Source organism: Belonocnema kinseyi, chromosome 10, assembly GCF_010883055.1.
Source record: "Belonocnema kinseyi isolate 2016_QV_RU_SX_M_011 chromosome 10, B_treatae_v1, whole genome shotgun sequence".
Lineage (NCBI taxonomy): Eukaryota > Metazoa > Arthropoda > Insecta > Hymenoptera > Cynipidae > Belonocnema > Belonocnema kinseyi.
In genome coordinates, this window is record NC_046666.1 from 118,604,030 (window position 1) to 118,624,705 (window position 20,676).

The 20,676-nt window shown below is 34.5% G+C and overlaps 2 protein-coding genes across 4 annotated transcripts in view; one reads left to right on the forward strand and one right to left on the reverse strand.

The window, feature by feature from the left end:
• LOC117182113 (4-hydroxyphenylpyruvate dioxygenase) overlaps positions 1-20,676 on the reverse strand; it is a 549,071-nt gene that overhangs the window by 152,903 nt on the left and 375,492 nt on the right. For all 3 annotated transcript variants that reach the window (XM_033375146.1, XM_033375154.1, XM_033375145.1), the window contains one exon: positions 532-632. In XM_033375146.1, the coding sequence (XP_033231037.1) occupies positions 532-632 (101 nt within the window). The remainder of the gene's footprint in view (positions 1-531; positions 633-20,676) is intronic.
• On the forward strand, positions 15,317-16,263 carry LOC117182115. The gene is made up of 2 exons (XM_033375156.1): positions 15,317-15,627; positions 15,804-16,263. The coding sequence occupies exons 1-2, from the start codon at positions 15,612-15,614 to the stop codon at positions 16,199-16,201; spliced, it is 414 nt and encodes a 137-aa protein (XP_033231047.1). The 5' UTR covers positions 15,317-15,611; the 3' UTR covers positions 16,202-16,263.

Consider the following 20,676-nt stretch of genomic DNA (forward strand, 5'->3'; position numbering starts at 1 on the left):
ATTTTTCTTTGTCCTAGACCGGAAGTACGTTCAATAAATTAATATTATTGAACGTAATAGTGCTGTCGGCTGCTAGCTTGCACTCGACTATATAATAGATATTGCTTCAACTCTTGTAAGTCGCGGCAGCGCATCCGATAGGTCACTTTATGTGGCATGTAACTAGAATTAAAATTTCTGCTATTACCTGATTTATCATATGTGGCAGATAGAGATAGGTAATAGAATGTGTGTGAACGCTTGTCTACCTAGCGAGCGGGAGTCTACCTAGCGAGCCATGAAAACATAGCAGCCAATCAGAAGCGTGTATTAATCGAGTGAGTCACAAAAAATGTCCTTCCCTGCTCGAAAATGATCCGGGAAACACGTACTTTCGGGCATAGGATGAACAAAAATAAATTTGTATCTACAATTGTTTGGTTCTTTCATATTTTTTCGTTTCATAAAGTTTCGTAAGAAAACCCATTCTTGTATGATATTTAAGCTTTTGTTTGTATTACAGCACCTTATAAGTTTGTGTTTAAAACTTACAAAAGTTTCGAAATCTTGTCAACAGCTTCTTCCTTATATCCCGGCAAGAAAAATCCGTGATAGTTTTTTCGATCCACGAACGTGTGCAATGTGTCGCCATACTGGACATGAAAAATAAAATGTATTTTTTTAAACATATTTTGTTGGCTTTCAGTACAGCTTAAATAAATAAAGTTAACCCAGAAAAACAGAGAGTATTATTACGAGTAAATTCGAGAAGACAGAATTTGAATTTTTAATCTTTTTATACGTATAAATACGACCATTTTTAGGAAGTGTTGCTTTATACATCTCAATCTATTGCAAAAAAAACCAACGTGCAGGACATATAGAATTCATGGTAAATGTTTAGTAAATTGTCCCGTAGTTTTTCATTCATGTTTTTGGAATTCACCTGGACCACAGGTTCACATGAATTCACACGCATTCAATTCGCACTGTATGAATTCATCTAAATGCGTCTCAATTCTATTAAACGAATCCAAAAACGGGATTCAGGCGCATTTAAAAATGTTAATTAGCCCCAATCTGTATCTATTCCTTTTTTTGGCTGGAAAACCGTAGAATTTTTTTAAATATTAATTCAAATGAATCAGATATGATTAAATTCAGTTTTTCAGCCTAGAATTTGCTACACTCAGAAAAAATCTGAATGAGTGAACAAAATTTTATTTGAACCAACCATAGAATATGATTTTTGCGGCAAACCTGCAGAAAACAAAGAGCAACTACATCTAGCTGTAGGGATTGTCGAACGATATACTAAGGAGGCGTGCTACAGAGCCGAATTCAGGATGTTACATCTACAAAAGATACTCTCCGAAGCAGATACAAATGTTTCATCCGGCAGATTTTGTCTTCCGAACTGTCGGCGAGAAATAAAGTATCTGCAACGAACATGCTTGCCGTCCCGGCAGTACTCTATTCATTTGGAGTGGTTCCATGGACAAAGAACGAGCTCAGATCCCTTGATATCGGGACACGAAAGGTTATGCACATGAACAAAAGCATGCATCTTAAATGTTCTGTTCCGCAACGCTACATCTTACACCGTCAAGGTGGTCACGGAATATTGAATCTTGAATGTCTTCACAGTAGGATTATTCTGCGTATAGCACATAGAGTCGCAATCGGAAGAAACCTTCTTCATGAAATGGTCAGGAAGCACGAAGAAGTGGGCAAATGAGCGTTTCTGTATAAAGCAGCGGAGGACACTGCTGAAACACTCGAACTTAACTTCAGTCTTGGGCGTGAGCACAATGCATCAAATCTTATCTATCTTGAGTACCTACTCCTAAAAGCCCGGATTAAGAAGGCACTAGAGAAAAACTTCCGTGAACAGCTCATTTTGAGTCAAGACATTTCCGATGATAGCTGGAGGCTATCACCCCGAGTATTTAGCAGTATTTACCACCGAGTATTTACCCTGAGTATGTAGCACACATACTATCTAGTTGTTTAACTCATGCAGAAATAATCTACATCCAAAGGCACAGTGCGGCAATAAGAGTGCTTTATTACCATCTCTGTCACTCTTACCGGATCAACCTTAATATCGCGTTTCTAAATGCCCCTAGAGAAGTAGAATCAATTGTCGAGAATGAGAAGTGCTGCATATACTGACATATAGCGAACAAAAACATCATAGCCCAGGACAATGAAAAGAAAGAGAGGTAGAGAAACCATAGAAGGGAGTTTCAACGACTGTAACCGGAATATTCTGTTAAACTAATCGTCCTTACCATCGGCGCTTTTGAAGGTGCTAAGCTTTTATAGGTTAATAGCCTGAAAAGCATCTCTGCGTGTCGACAATATGCTAAAACACTTGTGCGAAAAATGCAGAAGGCGGTCGTCCTTGTGTCGCTCCGTGACCTCAAGGTGCACGACACTTTTGCTGGATCGTCGATTTGATTCCGTTGCAGACTGTAACGACCTATCTCACGGTCGTGAGACGTGGTTATGGCTGAAATTTACCGCGATTTCGCTGGGATCGGGTGCAGATTTTTAGATTAGTACTTGCTCCCGGGTAAAATAATAATGAATAAATACTTGTTAAAATTGATCAGAATTCGAAAAGGAAATAAAAACATATCAAAATTCACGTAAAATCGGTAACTCAACTATATATAAGTACTACCTTATGTAATAATTGATAAAAAATCCCTATTTCATTCTAAGAGCGGAACAGGTGATTAAAAATATTGGTTAATCTGTTTGATACCGTTAATAGCCAGGATATCGATATTACATTAGAGTGAGAATATCTTACTTAATTCAATGGCTTATACTGATTTTTGAGCGTAAAAACCTAAAAATAAAAATTATCCTTAGTGGAATTAAAATTTGGCGAGGGATCACTATTGATTATTGGGCATAAGTTTAGTTGACATTCAAACATTTTGCATAACAACAGTGCACACTGCACGTGCACTGCGAAAATTGCTTATTCTTCAAAAATCTTCGATCAGCTTTCTTGCAGTCACGTAAACCACGTCCGGTCTTCGTTACCACAGTCGCTAGGCGAAGTCCAAATTCAGTATCAGCAATAAATCCTTTCAAATTCTATTTTCAATTAGTCGACGAGGTTAATCATAGCCCTGTCTCACCAGTAGTCGTTATCCACTTATCACCTTATCAAGAGGTACGTTCCAGTAATCGATAAAATTACATCGAGTTATTTTCGAACAGACTGCGTCCACTTTTTCGCAACTGCACTTGTGAAGTGCCGTCCTGCTAGTTTCAAGGGTTAAAATTAACTTTTCAGTTCCAATTACAATACTTTCAGAATATTAATCGTTTTATTAACTTTAAACCCTAAAAACCTAAACCGGCCTTCTCGGCCTCGTAGCTTTCTCACGGTGCAAGCAGCACATTTTTTAGTGGACTAATGTCACGTATTGAAATTAATTTTCTAATCTTAAGTCAGTTGTTGTTCAGTAATGTATTGATTTGTTAATTTCAAATCCTAGAAACCTAAACCGGACTTTTCGGCCGCGTATCGTTCTTACGGTGCAAGCAGCACTCTTTTCAGTGAGATAATTGCACATGTTGAAATGAGTTATTCAGTCTTATGTCAGTTGTTATTTATTAATGTATTGGGTTGTCAATTAAAAACTCTATAACGCTAAACCGGCCTTCTGAGACTTGTTGCTTTCTTACGGTGCAAGCAGCACGTTTTTTAGTGGACTAATTGCACGTGATGAAATTAATTTTCTAATCTTAAGTCAGTTGTCATTTAGTAATATATTGGGAAGTCAATTTCAAATCCTAGACAGCTAAACCGGCATTCTCGGTCTCCTAGCTTTCTGACGTTGCAAGAAGGACGCTGTTCAACGTGAATGTTGCACGGGTTGAAATTAACTTTTCAATTCCAATTACAATATTTTCAAAATATTAATTGTTTTATTAACTTTAAATCCTGTAAACCTATACCGGTCTTCTGGGCCTTGTAGTTTTCTCATGGTGCAAGCAGCACGCTCTCTAGCGGCCTAAAGGTACGGTTTGAAATTAATTTTCAAATCTTAAGTCAGTTGTTATTTAGTAATGTATTGGGTTGCCTTTTTCAAATCCTAGATACTGAAACCGGCCTTCTCGGCCTCGTAGCTTTTTTACGGTGCAAGCAGCACTCTTTCCAGTGAGATAATTGCACATGTTGAAATGAATGATTTAATCTTAAGTTAGTTGTTATTTAGTTATAACTTAGGTAGTCAATTTCAAATCCTAGAGAGCTAAACTGGCCTTCTCGGCCTCGTAGCTATCTCACGGAGCAAGAAGCACGCTGTTTAGCGTGCTAGTTGCACGGCTTGAAATTAACTTTTCAATTCAAATTGCAATATTGTAAGAATATTAATTGTTTATCAACTTTACACCCTATAAAGCTGAACCGACATTCTGGTCCTTTTAGCGTTCTCACGGTGCAAACAGGATGCTCTTCAGCGGCCTAATTGTACGGGTTAAAATTAATTATCCAATCTTATGTCGGTTCTTATTTAGTAATGTATTGGGTTGTCAATTCCACATCCTAGAAACATAAGCCGGCCTTCTCAGCCTGGTAGCTTTCTTACGATGGAAGCAGCACGTTTCTTAGTGGACTAATTGCAAGTGTTGAAATTAATTTTCTAATCTTAAGTCAGTTGTTGTTCAGTAATATATTGATTTATTAATTTTGCATCCTGGAAACCTAAACCGAACTTCTCGGCGTCGTAGCTTTCTTACGGTGCAAGCCGCACTTTTTCCAGCAGGTATGTTCGGGATTCCATCTAGAAGATGAGGATTACTTTAGAATTTCGAATTTTCAGGATTTTGAGAAATATTTAAGGATTCTCACAATTTCGTAAATAGGCAGTCCCCTATCACACTAAAATATGTTGCAAAAATTTACCATCACTAACCAACCTTAATCAGCCCTAGTAAAAATTCCTAATAGAATCCATATAGAAACCTAACAGGTATGCATTCTATTAGGTCCTACTGCCTTTAAAAGCGGCATTTGTACTCCCATGCTATATGGCTTTCTTTTCGGTTTCTAGAAACTTTTGAACTGGATATGATAAGGATCTGATGTGTTGTGTATTAGGTACTCGTAATGCACTACTTCTTGGATCCTAAGTGGAACCCAATCGTTTTTCTATTTGGTCCCTCACGCATTGAGAAAAAAAAACTTCCGAATCAATGTTGATTCAAATAAAATATTTTTAAATTATTAAAAAATTGATCATGCTTTAAATTCTGAAATATGATGCTATGTTACAATAGTAAAAAAGTTTAACTAGCACATTGCCATAATCTATTACCAGAAATTTTTGATTGAAAGAAGGAAAATATTAATCCAAATGTAAAATAAATTTTCTTTGAAAAAGTTAAATCTAAAGATTTTACACCTTTCTGAAGCCTCTGACAAACTCTCCTTCGTTTTATCGTATTTTTATTGACAGCCGATTCTTTTTAACTATACTACGCAAGTTATTCTAAAACCTAAGTAATTGTTATATTTGCCTAGAGAAGCTTATTACTAATAACTAAAGACAAACGCAGTTTATTAAAATATCCGCAAGCGCCGAGAATCGAATGCACGCACCGCACGTTTATAAGTCGAACGCCTAATCCCCATAGCTACGATGCCACGCTGAGTGCGATATCATAAGTGCTTGAAAGCATTCATCCGATACCTTAAAAATGAGAAAAAAAAGGTTTTTAAAGCTCAATTTGTTATATATGATTATTAAACGTACTTAAATGATTTTAAATTAATTCGATATTTAAGAAAAATTCTTTTCAAATTTTGAAGACACCAAATGTTTTATATTTTTTCAGCAAAAATAAAATTTTTTAAAGTTTGCATCTCGGTAATTTTTCTCTTTTTAAATTTAAGTATAATTAAGCATAAGAGACCTTAATTGGTTTTTCTATTCGATTTCTAACTGCTTTTTATCTGGTTCGTAGTGACTTGCAAAGTGGCTTCGATTAGCATCGGATGTGCTGTTTATTCGGTACTCGCATTTCATTACATATCGGCTCCTAAGTGGCATCTAAACGGATTTCCATTCGGTTTCTAATTGCCATCTATATGGAGTGGAGGAACTTTCAATGTAAATCTCATTAGGCTCTAATATGTGTTTGTTTGGTATTTTTAATGCATTAACTATTGGCTCCTAAGTGGATCTAAAATGATTTTTCTATTCGGTTTTTATCTGGTTTTTATATGGTTCGTAGTGACTTGCAATGTGGCTTCGGTTAGCATAGGATGTGCTGTTTATTCGGTACTCGCAATCCATTACATTGCGGCTCCTACGTGTAATCGGAATGGATTTTCTATTCGGTTTCTAATTGCCATCTATTTGGTGCGCAGGAACTTTTAATGTGGATCTTATTAGGATCTTATATGTTTGTATTTGGATTCGTAATGCCTTAACTACTGGGTCCTTAGTGGCAACTAAGTGGATGTCTATTAGGTTTCTGACTGGTATTTATGTGGCCCGCAGTAAGTTGTGAAGTGGCTTCGATTAGGATCTGATGTGTTGTGTACTCGGTACTCGCAATACACTACTTACCGGGTCCTACATGGCATCTAAACGGATTTTGTTTTCGGTTTCTATTTGCCATCTATTTAGAGCGTAAGAGCTTCTGATGTGGATCTGACTAGGCTCTAATTTGTGTTTATGTCGAATTTGTAATGCATTAACTATTGGGTCCTGAGTGGCACCTAAGTGGATGTCTACTTGTTTTCTGATTGGTATTTATCTGGTTCGGAGTGACTTGTGAAGTGGCTTTGATTAGGATTTGGCATAAGAAATCCTAATAGGACCTCTTAGAACAGCAATTTTAAACTTATTTTATTCGTTAGAAAGCAGTGCCTAATAAGTGTCTCGTAGAGCCACTTTAAAAACATTATTTTGAGTTTTAATGTCCGATCAATTTTAATCCGAGTTCCCATTCAAATTCCTAAGAGAACCTCTTAGAGAAGCAATTTTTTACTTGTGCATTTCGCGAGAAAGGAGAACCTCAAAGCTGCTTAATAGATCAGCTTTATAAACCATTATTTTGAGTTTTAATATTCGATTAATTTAATCCCGATTTACCATTACAAATCCTAATAAAACCTCTTAGAATGGAAATTTTAAACTTTTGGCATTCGTAAGAAAGCAGAACCTATTAGATTCCTTTTAAACCACTTTCAATGCAGTTCTTCGAATTTTCATTTGATAAATAGAATTCCATTTAAACATTAAAAACCTCATAGAGTATGGCTCCAACTCAGTGAGATTGGGTTGATCGAGCAATCGTTTAGTTTAGAAATTCGTGCTTATTTAGATTAGTTAGACCATTTTCTCTTAATCAAAGTTGCATCTAAAGTTAAAGATTTGTATCATTTCAGCTGAACTCGGATGAGTAAATTCGTAGTGTCTTGAAAATACAAAAATCATTCATATCACATTCTTTTCTTAATCACAAGTTTCATTTTGATCTTAACTTTGGTTTTCAAAATTCTCATTTTATTTATTTAAATTTTTATTGAAGAATATTTTACGTATTGTTGTGGCCAGTCACTCGTTATGGATCCTCCTTTAGCTTGTCTGAATTGTCTTAGTTAAATATTAGAACGCGATTATACGAGGTGTGTTCAAAAAATAAGGTGACTTTATGGTTTTCTCAAAAAATATTCATTTATTCTTCAATATTTATGTTGTCCTCTTCAAAGTAATTCTCCTCAGATATAATACACTTGTGCCAACGCTTTTTCCAATCGTCGAAGCACTTCTGATAATCATTTTGTGGTATAGCCTTGAGTTCTTTTAGCGCTGCAGTTTTTATCTCCTCAGTCGTTGAAAATCGACGTCCTTTCATGGATCTCTTCAGTTTTGGGAAAAGGAAAAAGTCACTGGGGGCCAAATCCGGTGAATATGGAGGCTGAGGCATGACTGTGGTGCTGTTTTTGGTGAGAAAATCTTTCACAAGCACTTTCAAAATTAAGCAGTTTTGGAACAAATTTCGCTGACACACCTCTCATGCCCAAAACGTCCGAAAAGATAGCATGGCATGAGCCAACCGATATGCCAACATCTTCCGAAACTTCTCTGATAGTAATTCGGCGATTTTTCAACACCATTTCTTCCACTGCTTGAACGTTTTCATCTGTTGTTGACGTGCTGGGACGTCCAGGGCGAGGTTCGTCTTCGACATCCTCTCGGCCTTCGTGGAACAGCTTGTACCACTTATACACATTTTTCTTACTCAGAGTAGACTCACCGTATGCAACTGTCAACATTTCAAGAGTTTTAGAGCACTTGTTTCCATTTTTGACACAAAATTTAATGCAAACTCTTTGCTCCATTTTTTTCGAAAGAAGAAAATTGCCGAGCACACCAAACCCTTCTAACCTTTTACGCCTCTGCCAGAAAAATAACACGAGCTATATAGTCAAAACTGTGAACATATGATCGTGACGAGTGTACCAACACAACAAAACAAAAAATTAAAAACTTGAATATATGTATTCCACGAAAATTGAAGTCATCTTACTTTTTGAACACACCTCGTACACAGTGCCAGAACGAGCCCAAATTAGAAATTAGTACCCGTATCGAATGTCGGAAAACAGACATTCGATTCGTACCATGTTCGGATCAGTCTTTTCGATAGATTGGTCCGTCGATAGAATGTAGAAGACCGATCTCTGACGCGCGTTTTCGTCGGATCGATTTTTTTCAATTCGATCGGCCCGTCGATCAAATGTCGAAAATACGACATTCGATCTATGTAACGGTCGAATATCATTAACAAAAACTTCGTAGCTCTTTTTTCGTAGCTTGTGTCGTTTTAGACGCAGGTTCAGGTTCAATAACTTATAAGTTTTAAACTATGGCCTTGGTATATTGTAGTATATTAATTAAAGCCTAATGGCGGTTAGAGAAGGCAAACCTTTATTAACGAGTTACGGAGCAGGGCTGCAGATGCACTTGAAAGTTCAAGTAAGACGAATTGCGTTGAGCATTGCGGGAAAGGTGTAAGATGGAAAGCAGTAATATAAGTGATAGAAGTGAAATAATTTAGGGGAGTTGCAATATAGCGTCTTTGTGGAGAACACGTGTCTCTCGTGCTGCCTATGAACTTCTTGATTTGGTCTAGTTTTTCAAGTGCTAGATTTTCTCTCCACCTATTACCTTGCTGGTCTTGTGCTGTGAGACCTGATGGGATAAGTTTTTGTACTTGATTTTTGGATTTTCTCTCGCAGAATTCGAATCAGTTTTGTGTTTTTCTGAGGAACTTGTGTTCTTGAACAATCATCTTTTCAAATGTTGCATCGTTCCTCAGGTAGTGTGCGTGATTTAATCAGAGTTAGCGCGCGCTGTTTGTGCAGTGAGTGGGTGTGTGTATAAAGTGACAGCTATTATCGAACTCTCGTATCTCAAACATTCAAAATAGGTACTATTTACAAAAATGAGTGACGGTTTAAATGTGCTAAAGTTATTAAACATCATCAAAAACGACAAAGAGGAAAGCAAAATGGACGTCGAACTGCTTAATGAGTTTAATGAGCTTAATGAGCTTATTGATAACATTCATAATCTGGGGTGGGCGCAAGGCAGTAGGCCCGTTCGTGTGCGTTTTAGTTCTGGCAGATGGAAGCAGGAAGATCTCAACAAGCGTGCAATTTTCACAGAACAGCACCTTTCTCTAGTAGTATTATGCTGGAGGACAATCAGTTGTCTCCCCTAGAGGTCGAATCCTTTCTTAACGGAAAGGAACAGGAACAAAGAACCCTGCACACATTGTAGAGTAAATAGCTTTTTGTAAAAAATTCTTTTGAAAAAATTTGATTGTATTTTTGAACCTGCAGTGTGAAAGTTTTAAAGAGAAAAGTGAGGAAAATGCACAGTTTGTCTACAAACGCTTGTCAAAGTATTATTTATCTAACTGCTACGGTTTCAAATCAATTTCAAATAAGTAAAGGAAGTAAGCATAGCAAGAATATGTTTTTGAATTAAGTTTAAAGGATGTTTTAACATCCCTTAAATATGAAAACCAGCAAAATGGCTTTCCTTAATGAACAAAAACGCAAGTGATGTTCTAACTAGAATATTAGGGCAGAAAATAAAATATATGTGTATATATATATATATATATACGGGGTGTTCAGGAAGTTCTGGGACAGCCAAATGAATCCTTAGGTATCATGTTTTTGAAGAAGGTTGAGGTCATTCTTGAAGTAACTATCAACGAGGAATCCCGTAGTGACCTTAGTTTTGACCTTGACCATGACCTTCATGCAGTAATCTGGACTTCAGGTGTGACCTTGATGGTCATATCAAGGTTGTTCAAATTTCAATAACCCAGTGGGCACAAAATTTGGCGACAGCTTTACGACATCGTTACGACATCTTTACGACAACTTTACGACATCCTATATCCATGTCCTTTCGCTGTCTTTAGGTTATCATAAAGACATCATCAGATCATGCAACTTATTTACGATATCGTAAAGACAGCGAAACGACATGGACATGGTACGTCGTAAAGTTGTCGTAAATATATCGTAACGATTTTGTAAAGACGTCGCCAAATTTTGTGCCCACTGGGTGATGCCTGAATATTTTTCCCAAGTTAGCTTGTGGAAAAGCTCCTCTTACCTCACATACTTTATTGCTTACTTGAACAATGTGCATATTGACTATCGAGTGACCTTGAATATGACCATGAAAGTCATCTCAAGTTTACCTTTGTTTTCTTAATTTAAACGGTCCTTTGTGACATCGGCAATCAAAAGAGCGGAAAATTTGACGTTTAAAAACATATTCATGTCCAGGTTAGGAGTGCCCTAGAGGTCATCCTAAGATCATTTAAACTTCAGGTCTGGTTTTTTTATCGCAAGGTAGCTTGTGGATCATCCACCACCTCACTGTCATTTTCTCTTAGAATACTTGACTTACTTTTAGCGTTACCCAGGAACAACGAAATGAACGACATGACCTTGATATGTCCATGAAGGTCACAACTGACCTACGATCTGACCACACTTTTTAATGTAAAATATTCCGTTCTTTCGATTTCCAATGTCAAACAGAGTCGCTTTAATTAAAAGACAAAGGATAACCATTATATGGCCTTGATGTTCATGGTCCAGGTCACTTGAAGGCCACTATCTAATTCACATTGTTTAAGTAAGTAAGTAGGGTAAGAGTATGATTTTTACAAGCTAGCTTGGGAAAAAATGTGCAGACCATATAGAAATTTGAATGATCTTGATACGTCCATGAAAGTGACACCTTACCTATGACCTGACTACACTTTTTAACGTTAAATTTTCCGCTCTTTCGTTGCCAATGTAAAAAATGGTCCATTCTATTTGTAAAAATAAAGTTGACTTGGAAATAACTATGAAGGTCACATCCATGGTCAAAAATAAGATCACCACTGGATTCCTCGTTGAGTGTTACTTCAAGAATAACCTCAAACTTCTCCAAAAAAATTGTACCTAAGGATTTATTTGGCTGTCCCGGAACTTTTCAGAAACCCTGTATATACCCTGTATATTTTATATTGGGATGTTACTATCCAAACGGATCATTATATCCGGGCCAATCGACCTGACATCTTGATGCGAGAAAAAAATATGGAAGACTCTACATCATCGACATTGCTTGCCTACTTAACCGAAATTTGCAATCAACCTATATAGACCGCGAGCTAATGACATATTTGGTGGTCGTATTAGCTAGTGGATACCGTTTTCACCATCGTGTTCTATATGCAAAACAAGTACAATGAGCCTATTTTCAAGGGCAACGCGTGATACTACCTGCCATTTTGAAAGTTCAAAATGTTTAAATTTTTTAGAAATTAGAACAATTAACTAGTGTATGCCGTGTACTTTAAAGCATTCTTCGTGTACTACTTTTATATCAAAAACAACATGGCATCCAAATCCAATTGATAGTAAGGGTTAATATACAAGTGTTAAAAGTTAATAAAAATGTGGAAAAAACAATTAACTAGTGTTTGCCAAAGGGAGTTTAGATTTTGTAGCCGTAGTAAATGTTAAAAAGATTAGTGGCATACATTTTCCGGTGATACTACATTTGTTATTAATTTTTCAAATATGATCGAAAAGCCATAATTTAGAACAATTAACTAGTGCTTGAAAGTTTTTCTATAATTAAACATTTCTATTTTAATACTAATTGCAAGATCAGCATATAACTTCTGATGTTAGTCAGTGTTATAAACTATTGTTAACAGCTAAAAATTAGGAGTATTTTAGAACAATTAATTAGTGTATGCCATCACTTTTTTTTTGATAATTTTACGCTTAAACAATACCTAAGAAACAAGTGGCATACATTTTTCTGATACTCCTATTTGTTAATAATTTCCAAAATATGACCGAAGTCATTTTTTAGAACAATTAACTAGTGGATGCCATCACGTTTTTTGATAATCTTATATTTTAAAAATAGATGAGAAACAAGTGGCACACATTTTAGATGTGTGTTAGGATAAATAATAAATTCATGAAATAGCAATAAATAACACAGAAACAATCAACTAATGTATGACATTAAGTATAATTAATTACCTTATTGCTAACGTGCATATTTTCATTATGGCATACAATTCAAGGTAAGAGTAATTGTTTACTCAACAATCAATGGACAAAAAAGTGAGCACATTGTAGAACAATTATTTCCCGTATACCATTAAGTATGATTAATTAACGTATCGTTGCTATTTATATTTTCATTATGGCATAACATTGAAGGTACGAGTAATTGTTATGAAAAATTAATTTAAGAAAATAATAAACACATTGTAGAACAATTAACTAATGTATGTTATTGGGTTAATGAATTGACATACCGTTTAAATGTTTAGTTTCTTTGTCATACCCTGGGGTTGTTTTTAACCGTTAAAGGTGATGTCGATTGCACGTACCTTTTGCCCACATAGATTGAAATGACAAAACAATTAAACATGTTTTATTAGTTATTAAAAAAGAGAAGTCACATGATATGTTGACAAAAATTCTCAACGATTTTTTCAAAGCGTCGAGGAAGTTTTTGAGTCAAATAGATTTTGATTTCTACAGGTAAGTGAGAAACATGCGTAAAATAACCTCACTTTGTGTTTTGTTATGATGGTTTTCATGACTCTCCTGAGTCAAGTCAAAAATATTATATTTGGTCAAGTTGATAGTTTTTCCTTGCAGGATTAAGCGATTGAAAAAAGGATATTTAATATATATATAAGTTATGAACAAGTACGATTGTAAGAAACGAAAGGCTTAATGCAGTGATTCAATAAAAATATTAATTGTAAGATAATTGCGTGGCATGCTTGAATAGGAAAATTAAGAAAAATGATCTGCAGTAAAACCGGCAACTTTTGTTTTGAGGTTTTATGTGAATTATGTGTCTCGAACATACAAATATATTTAATTGTAGGTTAAACCACTGAGACAAAAATAACATTTTTGCAAATCTTTCATCATTTCATATAATAAAATTTATTGACAATTTTATTTAAAATTCATATAATTTTCAAACTCGTTCAACTGATTTATGAGTTTTACAATTTCTTGTTCTTTTCCTTAAAATTATCGCTCACGGCATTTACTTAATTTCAAATATACTTCAATCTCGAGCGCTCACTTATGCAATATGGCTGGCTGAGGTGAAGTTGCTTCCTGTTGGTTAACTTTTTTTAGTTGCACGTGGCTAGACCATGTATTCTTTGATCATGGAATATTGTTTCGTGATGAGTGTATCACGAGCATGGCATCGTTGCGTTATGTTTTTGTATTCGAGTATTTGTTTTTTTTTTTTTTAATCATGGCTGAAGTATTAAAATGTTTTATGTGTGCTAAAACAGCAAACGTAAAAAAGTCCAAGGCCCAAATGCTTGAAAAGGTTAAATTTGTATTGCAAATTAGAAAAGAAGAAAATTTGCAGTATAGCAATGTGCAACTTGCAACAGATATTTCCTGTGGAATTGGTTACCATAGTCAGTGCTACAAACCGTTCAGTGCTTTGAATACAAAATTTTCAAAATCGTTGGTGTCAGTGTAAGTATACATTATTATATAAATGATATAGAACATAAAATATAAAACAAAACAAGCAGGCGTTGTTTTTATTTTCTATCGTGCAGTGATTCTAATTAAGTTTTCAAATTAAAACTCCAGCCAAGTAATTCACAGCGATTAAATAGGATCTTTTTCATACCAATCATATTACAAATATAATAAATTTGTTTATGCAACTGGTTTTTATTATTGTTATTAATCTCGATTAATAGTTTTATTTAAAGTTACCCAGCTATCTCACGTTGTTTTCAGCAAATTTATAACTGCAAAATTAATTTTCTTTGATATTGGTATGCCTGGCCGACCTCGTCTTTGTATATTTTAATTTTATGATTACAAATATAACAATTTTAATTATTTATTTGGCATATTATTGGAAAATATTACTTTCTGTATCTAATTTATTTTTGAAATCCGCCAACCGATTCCAATTTTTATCAGGGTTGTATAATAATGTCACATGTAACACTAGTATTTGTTTAAAATAATTTCTTATAAATACATTTTATACTTTTAAATCATTGCACAATTTCTTACGAACATTATTAACTTAAAGATAATTTTGTAGGCTATCTGTGGACGAGATGCAACAAATCGACGAGAATATTAATACTACGAATATAAATTGACCACCAGTATCATAATCAAAACCGAATGGATTTTGATCATCAAAAAATTATTGAAAAAGACACTCCTGTTGGCAAAGACGATGTAATAACTGAAGAAGCGAGTGGTGAAATTCAATTAAATACCGTAACTCCCATGAGAAAAAAAAATGAATCAGCCTGTGTTTTTTGTAAGTTAAAATATAAAAGGCATCGTCTTGTTTATCAAATTTTAACTTTCACCGAAAAACCAGAAGTATTTAGAAATATATGCGCACACGCAACTTTTGTTATTGATATTGAATTATTAAAGTGCCTTCATGATGCAATTTCAAAGAAAGAAATTTAGTATCACAACATTTGTCTAAATAATTATAGAACCACTATTGCAACATCACAAAAAGAAAAGACTAAATGGCATTAAAAACGAAATCATTACAAAATTGCATTCATTGAACTTTGTCGCAGCATCAAAAGTTTTATAATTGAAAAAAATTGCTGTTACTTAAGTTTCTTGTGACAGTTATTTTTGCAATTGTTATGTGATTCTTACACTAACGCAAATATTAATAAAGATTTTTTTTTCTCAAACGCCTTTCGCAGCATATATAAAGAAAGTTCAAAGGTAATATAAAAATAATAACAGAAAAAAGCTTCCTACCATCGTTTTACCTGTAAAAATAAATGCTATGCAACAACTTGAAGACATCAAGGAAACTGATGTCCTTTTAAGAGCAGCACTTCTGTTGAGAAACAAATCATCAGTATACAGCCTAACACGTTACCCAATAACTTATCCGCAACATACATTGTCGCTGGTGAATGCGACGTTCCAGATGTATTATTAACGTTTTACACTAAAGTTCTATCTGCATTTAATTACAGAAAGAGAAAAAATGTCTAGACTGCCAGGTTAGCAAATTCATTTTTTTTAGATATGATTTATGCTGTAAGTAATGGAAACACTAAACCTAACAAGTACGTGTCTCTAGGCATAACCCCGAAAGGTATAACTATTAGTAAAACATTACTTAATATACCGAAAAAATATGGTCCTATCGCTAGCTAGGATTTTATTTCATCTTTAGAAACCGAAGCAGCCTATCCTGTATCAAAAACTAAAAAGATTTGTCCTGACATAAAGATGAAACTTGGGCGTCGTACTGTAGTTTGCTTCGATAACTTGGATAGATTCATGGAGAGTACTTCTATCATTGTTACAATGAACGATACAGTTGGGATTGCGATACAAGATGTCTTACATGCTTCTGATGAAAATGATGATGAATACATTCGTTCTCCCACACGAAACAACATTGACAGTGACCGCGATAACGACGAAATAGATGGATGTATGAATAACAAAAGAAAAAAGGGATTTAAAGGTTTTATTCGAGACATATCATCGTATTTTAAAAACCCGAAACTTATTAAAACTTTGAAATCTTTTGATCACAGTTCACGTCAAATCGTACCCCCTAATTAAAAAAATTTTCAAAAGTTTGATGCGGCCTGAATGATGTCTCACTTTATTTGTGAACGCATACCCATATGTTTCCAGAAAATTCTGATGTACTTAACGGTGAAGTGATTAATTTTATTAAAGAATTGCGAACGAAGAAAACCGAGGACTTTATTTTATCAAATACAAAAGATGATATTATGATTGATAAGTTTCTAGATTTTCATGAGAAGGTTATGAAAGGCGATCACGATAAAACAGCACAATCTTACTCGTATTACATAGAGCTTATACATTATTATCTCATGTTTGAACAAGCCATTAGAGTGCACAACTTAGAATTGTACTGATATAAAATCGCAAAAATTAATTATATTTTCTTCATATTTAACAACATTAATTATGCTCGATGGCTCGCTTGGTACCATAAAACGTTGATTTCTGTCGATAAAAGTCATTCAGGACTCAAGCCAAATCTACTATTAGGTTGCCAAACAACCGAAAACACTTTTTCCACGACGCCGTTATATTATACTGCCGAAACAACCCAAAATGCAGATGCTTCTGGTTGTCGGAAGGTCTGCTAGATTGGAACACTAAACTCATTTAATAAGTGGACGCCAAAAATGGTGTTTAACGTCATCTATGCGTAGTTCAGTGATAAAATTTGTTTTAAATGAATGTGGATTCCATAAAAAGCAGGACATTACTAACGATCTGAAAAATAATCGTATTGATCAAAGTAATTCGCATGTTGCGAAGTTTATCGCTAGCATAAGAAATCGCATGAATCCTTTTGCTTCTTACGTCCCAAAAGACCAATTGTATAATCTCGCTACGGGTGAAGCAGTGTCTGACGACGTGGAAGATTTTTTGCAAAGTATTTTTTCTATTGGGTCATCGAAGAGGCAATCTATGGTAGACGCCTGTGCAGAGGATCCAAATGCTTTTTAGCGTTATGTAATCCACAAGACGAAGATTTTGAATTTTGCAAGCGTCAAAGCAAAAAAGAAGAAAGCACGCGCAGGCAGAGTAGAAGTAGTAAAAGAATAAAGAGAAGTTTTCTCTAGATTATTGGCTATCTCTGTAAAAGAGAACATAGCTATATATAGATCTCGTAAAAGTAATATTTCTGAATATTAAATCAATACATCTATTTATAACAAATTATTTACATATATTTACAAATTTATTTACATATATTTACGTACATTTAAAGGAGCTGATCAGACACGGTGATCCTGAAGCAAGTTTAGGTTGAACAAAAATGTCATCCAAAACGGAGAACGCCACTGTTTTCTACAGTTTTCAAGCTTTCTAAAACGCTTTTGCACGAAATCGGAGCTGCCCGTTTGTTGAAATGGCACCGGAAAATAGTTTTTACATTTTTTAATACCAATAATAAAAATACGTATTTAGCAAATTTATCGTAATCGGTTGGATTTGATTTATATTATTATTATTGATAAAATTGAATACAATTATAAGATTTTCTCGTTCTAATTGAACTTTTACAATCATTTTTCGGTTCTAAGCTGATTTATATAGCAGTTTTTTTTAATTTTTTTGTATGTTGAATTATGCACAAATAAACTTTTATCAATGTTTCTTTCTTGACTGCGGCCGACTCCCAATCTCGGCTATGGCTGGCTTTTTCCTTCTATAAATGCACGCGCCTTAAGAACCACTGCACTCGACACTCTGATGGGTCTTTTAGTAATACACAAGAGCAATGGAAAAAGGAAAACCCAAACATATTTTACCCGCAGTCAAGAAAGAAACATTGATAAAAGTTTATTTGTGCATAATTCAACATAAAAAAAAAAATTAAAAAACTGCTATATAAATCAGCTTAGAACCGAAAAATGATTGTAAAAGTTCAATTAGAACGAGAAAATCTTATAATTGTATTCAATTTTATCAATAATAATTATATAAATCAAATCCAACCGACTACGATAAATTTGCTAAATATGTATTTTTATTATTGGTATTAAAAAATGTAAAAACTATTTTCCGGCGCCATTTCGGCAAAGGAGCAGCTCCGATTTCGTGCAAAAGCGTTTTAGAAAGCTTGAAAACTTTAGAAAACAGTGGTCTTCTCCGTTTTGGATGACATTTTTGTTCAACCTAAATTTGCTCCAGGATCACCGCGCAGAGCCGTCCAGCTGACTTTCATGCGGAATTAAAAAATATTAAATTTAAAAAAGCATTTATCCAATTTTACATTAAACAATGTTCAAGAGAAATGGCGGCATCCTTAATGGGAACGAAAGATATTTATATATCTTATGAACACTTTTATAGATATGCAGGAAACGGTGCACTGGTGGGCTGTGTAGTTATGCCACGATACGAATGTCAAGGTCATCAAAAGGCCGACACCAAAATCGCCTTTATTGTTGGGAAATGCACAGCTAAATAGGATGTAGTCATCCGGTATTAGACACAGATACAGTAATAATATGGCTAGGTAACAAGCAATTTTTCGATCCATTGTTGAACATTTAGTTGCTATTTGGAACTGGTAATAACTACCGTTACGTCAATGTAATTAAGATTTACGATGAATATGGAGAAAATGTTTATGTGCCGCACTACCTGCATTCCACGCATTCACAGGGTGCGACTTCAATGCAGCATTATATCAGAAAGGAAAAAGTAAACGTTTCAGTTTATTAAAAAGCAACCCTGAATTTCAAAATGCTTTTATAAGCATCATGGACACTGAAAGTCACAGCACAATTAAAAAATTTGTTTGCAGGATGTACACAACGCAGCAAAACATAGCTAAAGAGATAGGTAGGAATTATGTTTATTGACCGACGTAAAAGATGAACGTTCCTAATTCGATCCTACGTACTTTTTCTTTACGTATGCCCATGCATAACTTTGCAATGCGATTAATTTGTAGCATTTTATTTTTAAAAGTAGGTAAGAGATCGTTTTTAAGTGAATTACACTTTTAGATAAAATTGAATTGGTCAAAAAGTTGAAAATTCAAAATTTGATCGTACAAAAAATTCTTCAAACCACATTTTTCCAAGATGTGAAAATTCTATGCACAGTTGTTCATAGTACTTCAAAACTTAAGAAATTTATCCTTCTGACTTTTTTTATACAAAGAAAATTATCAGAGTTAGAGCATTTTCAAAATCCAAAAAAACAAACTAAAATGAACATTGTCAGCCAAAAAACGCATAATATGAAAAAATTAAAAAAAGAAAAACTTTTCTTTTTAAACGGCCAACAGGATTATGATAAAAACTTTTTTAATTTGGTCGAGAAGTTGAACACTCCAAATTTGATCGTACCAAAAATAATGAAAAATCCAAAAATTCAATTTTTTGGTCAAACTATGCAAGACACGAAAAAAATGAAAAAGCTAAAATTATACGCACTGGAAAAAACTACAAATTTATAATGAATCACTTTTTGACACAAGTTACGAAAAAATGAACAAACTAAATGTGTAGAAGATGGTACTCAGTACAGTAAAATGTGTGATAAAAAAATGGTTTACCTAAATAAGATCTAAAAATTTGATTTTCACATTTCTTTGATAGGGCATGCGCTTTTTACATTCACACCATAATGAGAAGGTATTGGTTTCATACGAAACATGACTTTCGTGGATTCCATCAAATATCGACGTTTTGAGATCTCCTCAGAAGGAACAAAAAGTTTTCAGGATGGTATCCGTCTGTCGTTGTCGTATGTATACTGGATGTCTTTAGACCGAATAATTGAATCGAATTGGGCTTTGGCGCACAGGTTTAGGGGCCAAAGATTTTTAACTTCCATGTACGGCTATTTATAGCACACGTAAATGTTAACAATTTATCTTGATGGATTTTTTTGATACCAAGATAATTATCACAGTTATGGCTTTTTCAAGATACAAAATGAAAATGAAAATTCTAAACCAATCAACGCACGATATAAAAAAAGGCAAGAAAAGGAAAACGTTACTTTTTGAAAAACTTACAAGGTCATCATAACAGGTTTTAGAATTAAAAAAGAATCGAAAATTCATCTTTTAATCGCACAAAAAATACTGAATTATTACATTCTCATCATAATAAGAAGGTATTGTTTTATGGGAAAACTGACTATCGCGGATTTCTCTTGAAATCTTGAAATGTGTTCAAAAAATAAGGTGACTTTATGGTTTTCTCAAAAAATATTCATTTATTTCTCAATGTTTATGTTGTCCCCTTCGAAGTAATCCCCAGTGAATATAGAGGCTGAGGCATGACTGTGGTGCTGTTTTGGCCAGAAAATCTTTCACAAGCAACGATGAATGAGCAGGTGCATTATCGTGATGCAAAAGCCACGAATTGTTTTCCCAAAGTTCCGGGCCTTTTTTGCGTATCGCCTCTCGCAAACGGCGCATCACTTGAAGGTAATACTCCTTATTGACCGTACGACCTTGTGATAAGAATTCCTGATGCACTACGCCACGGTAATCAAAGAAGACAGTGAGCAAAACCTTCACA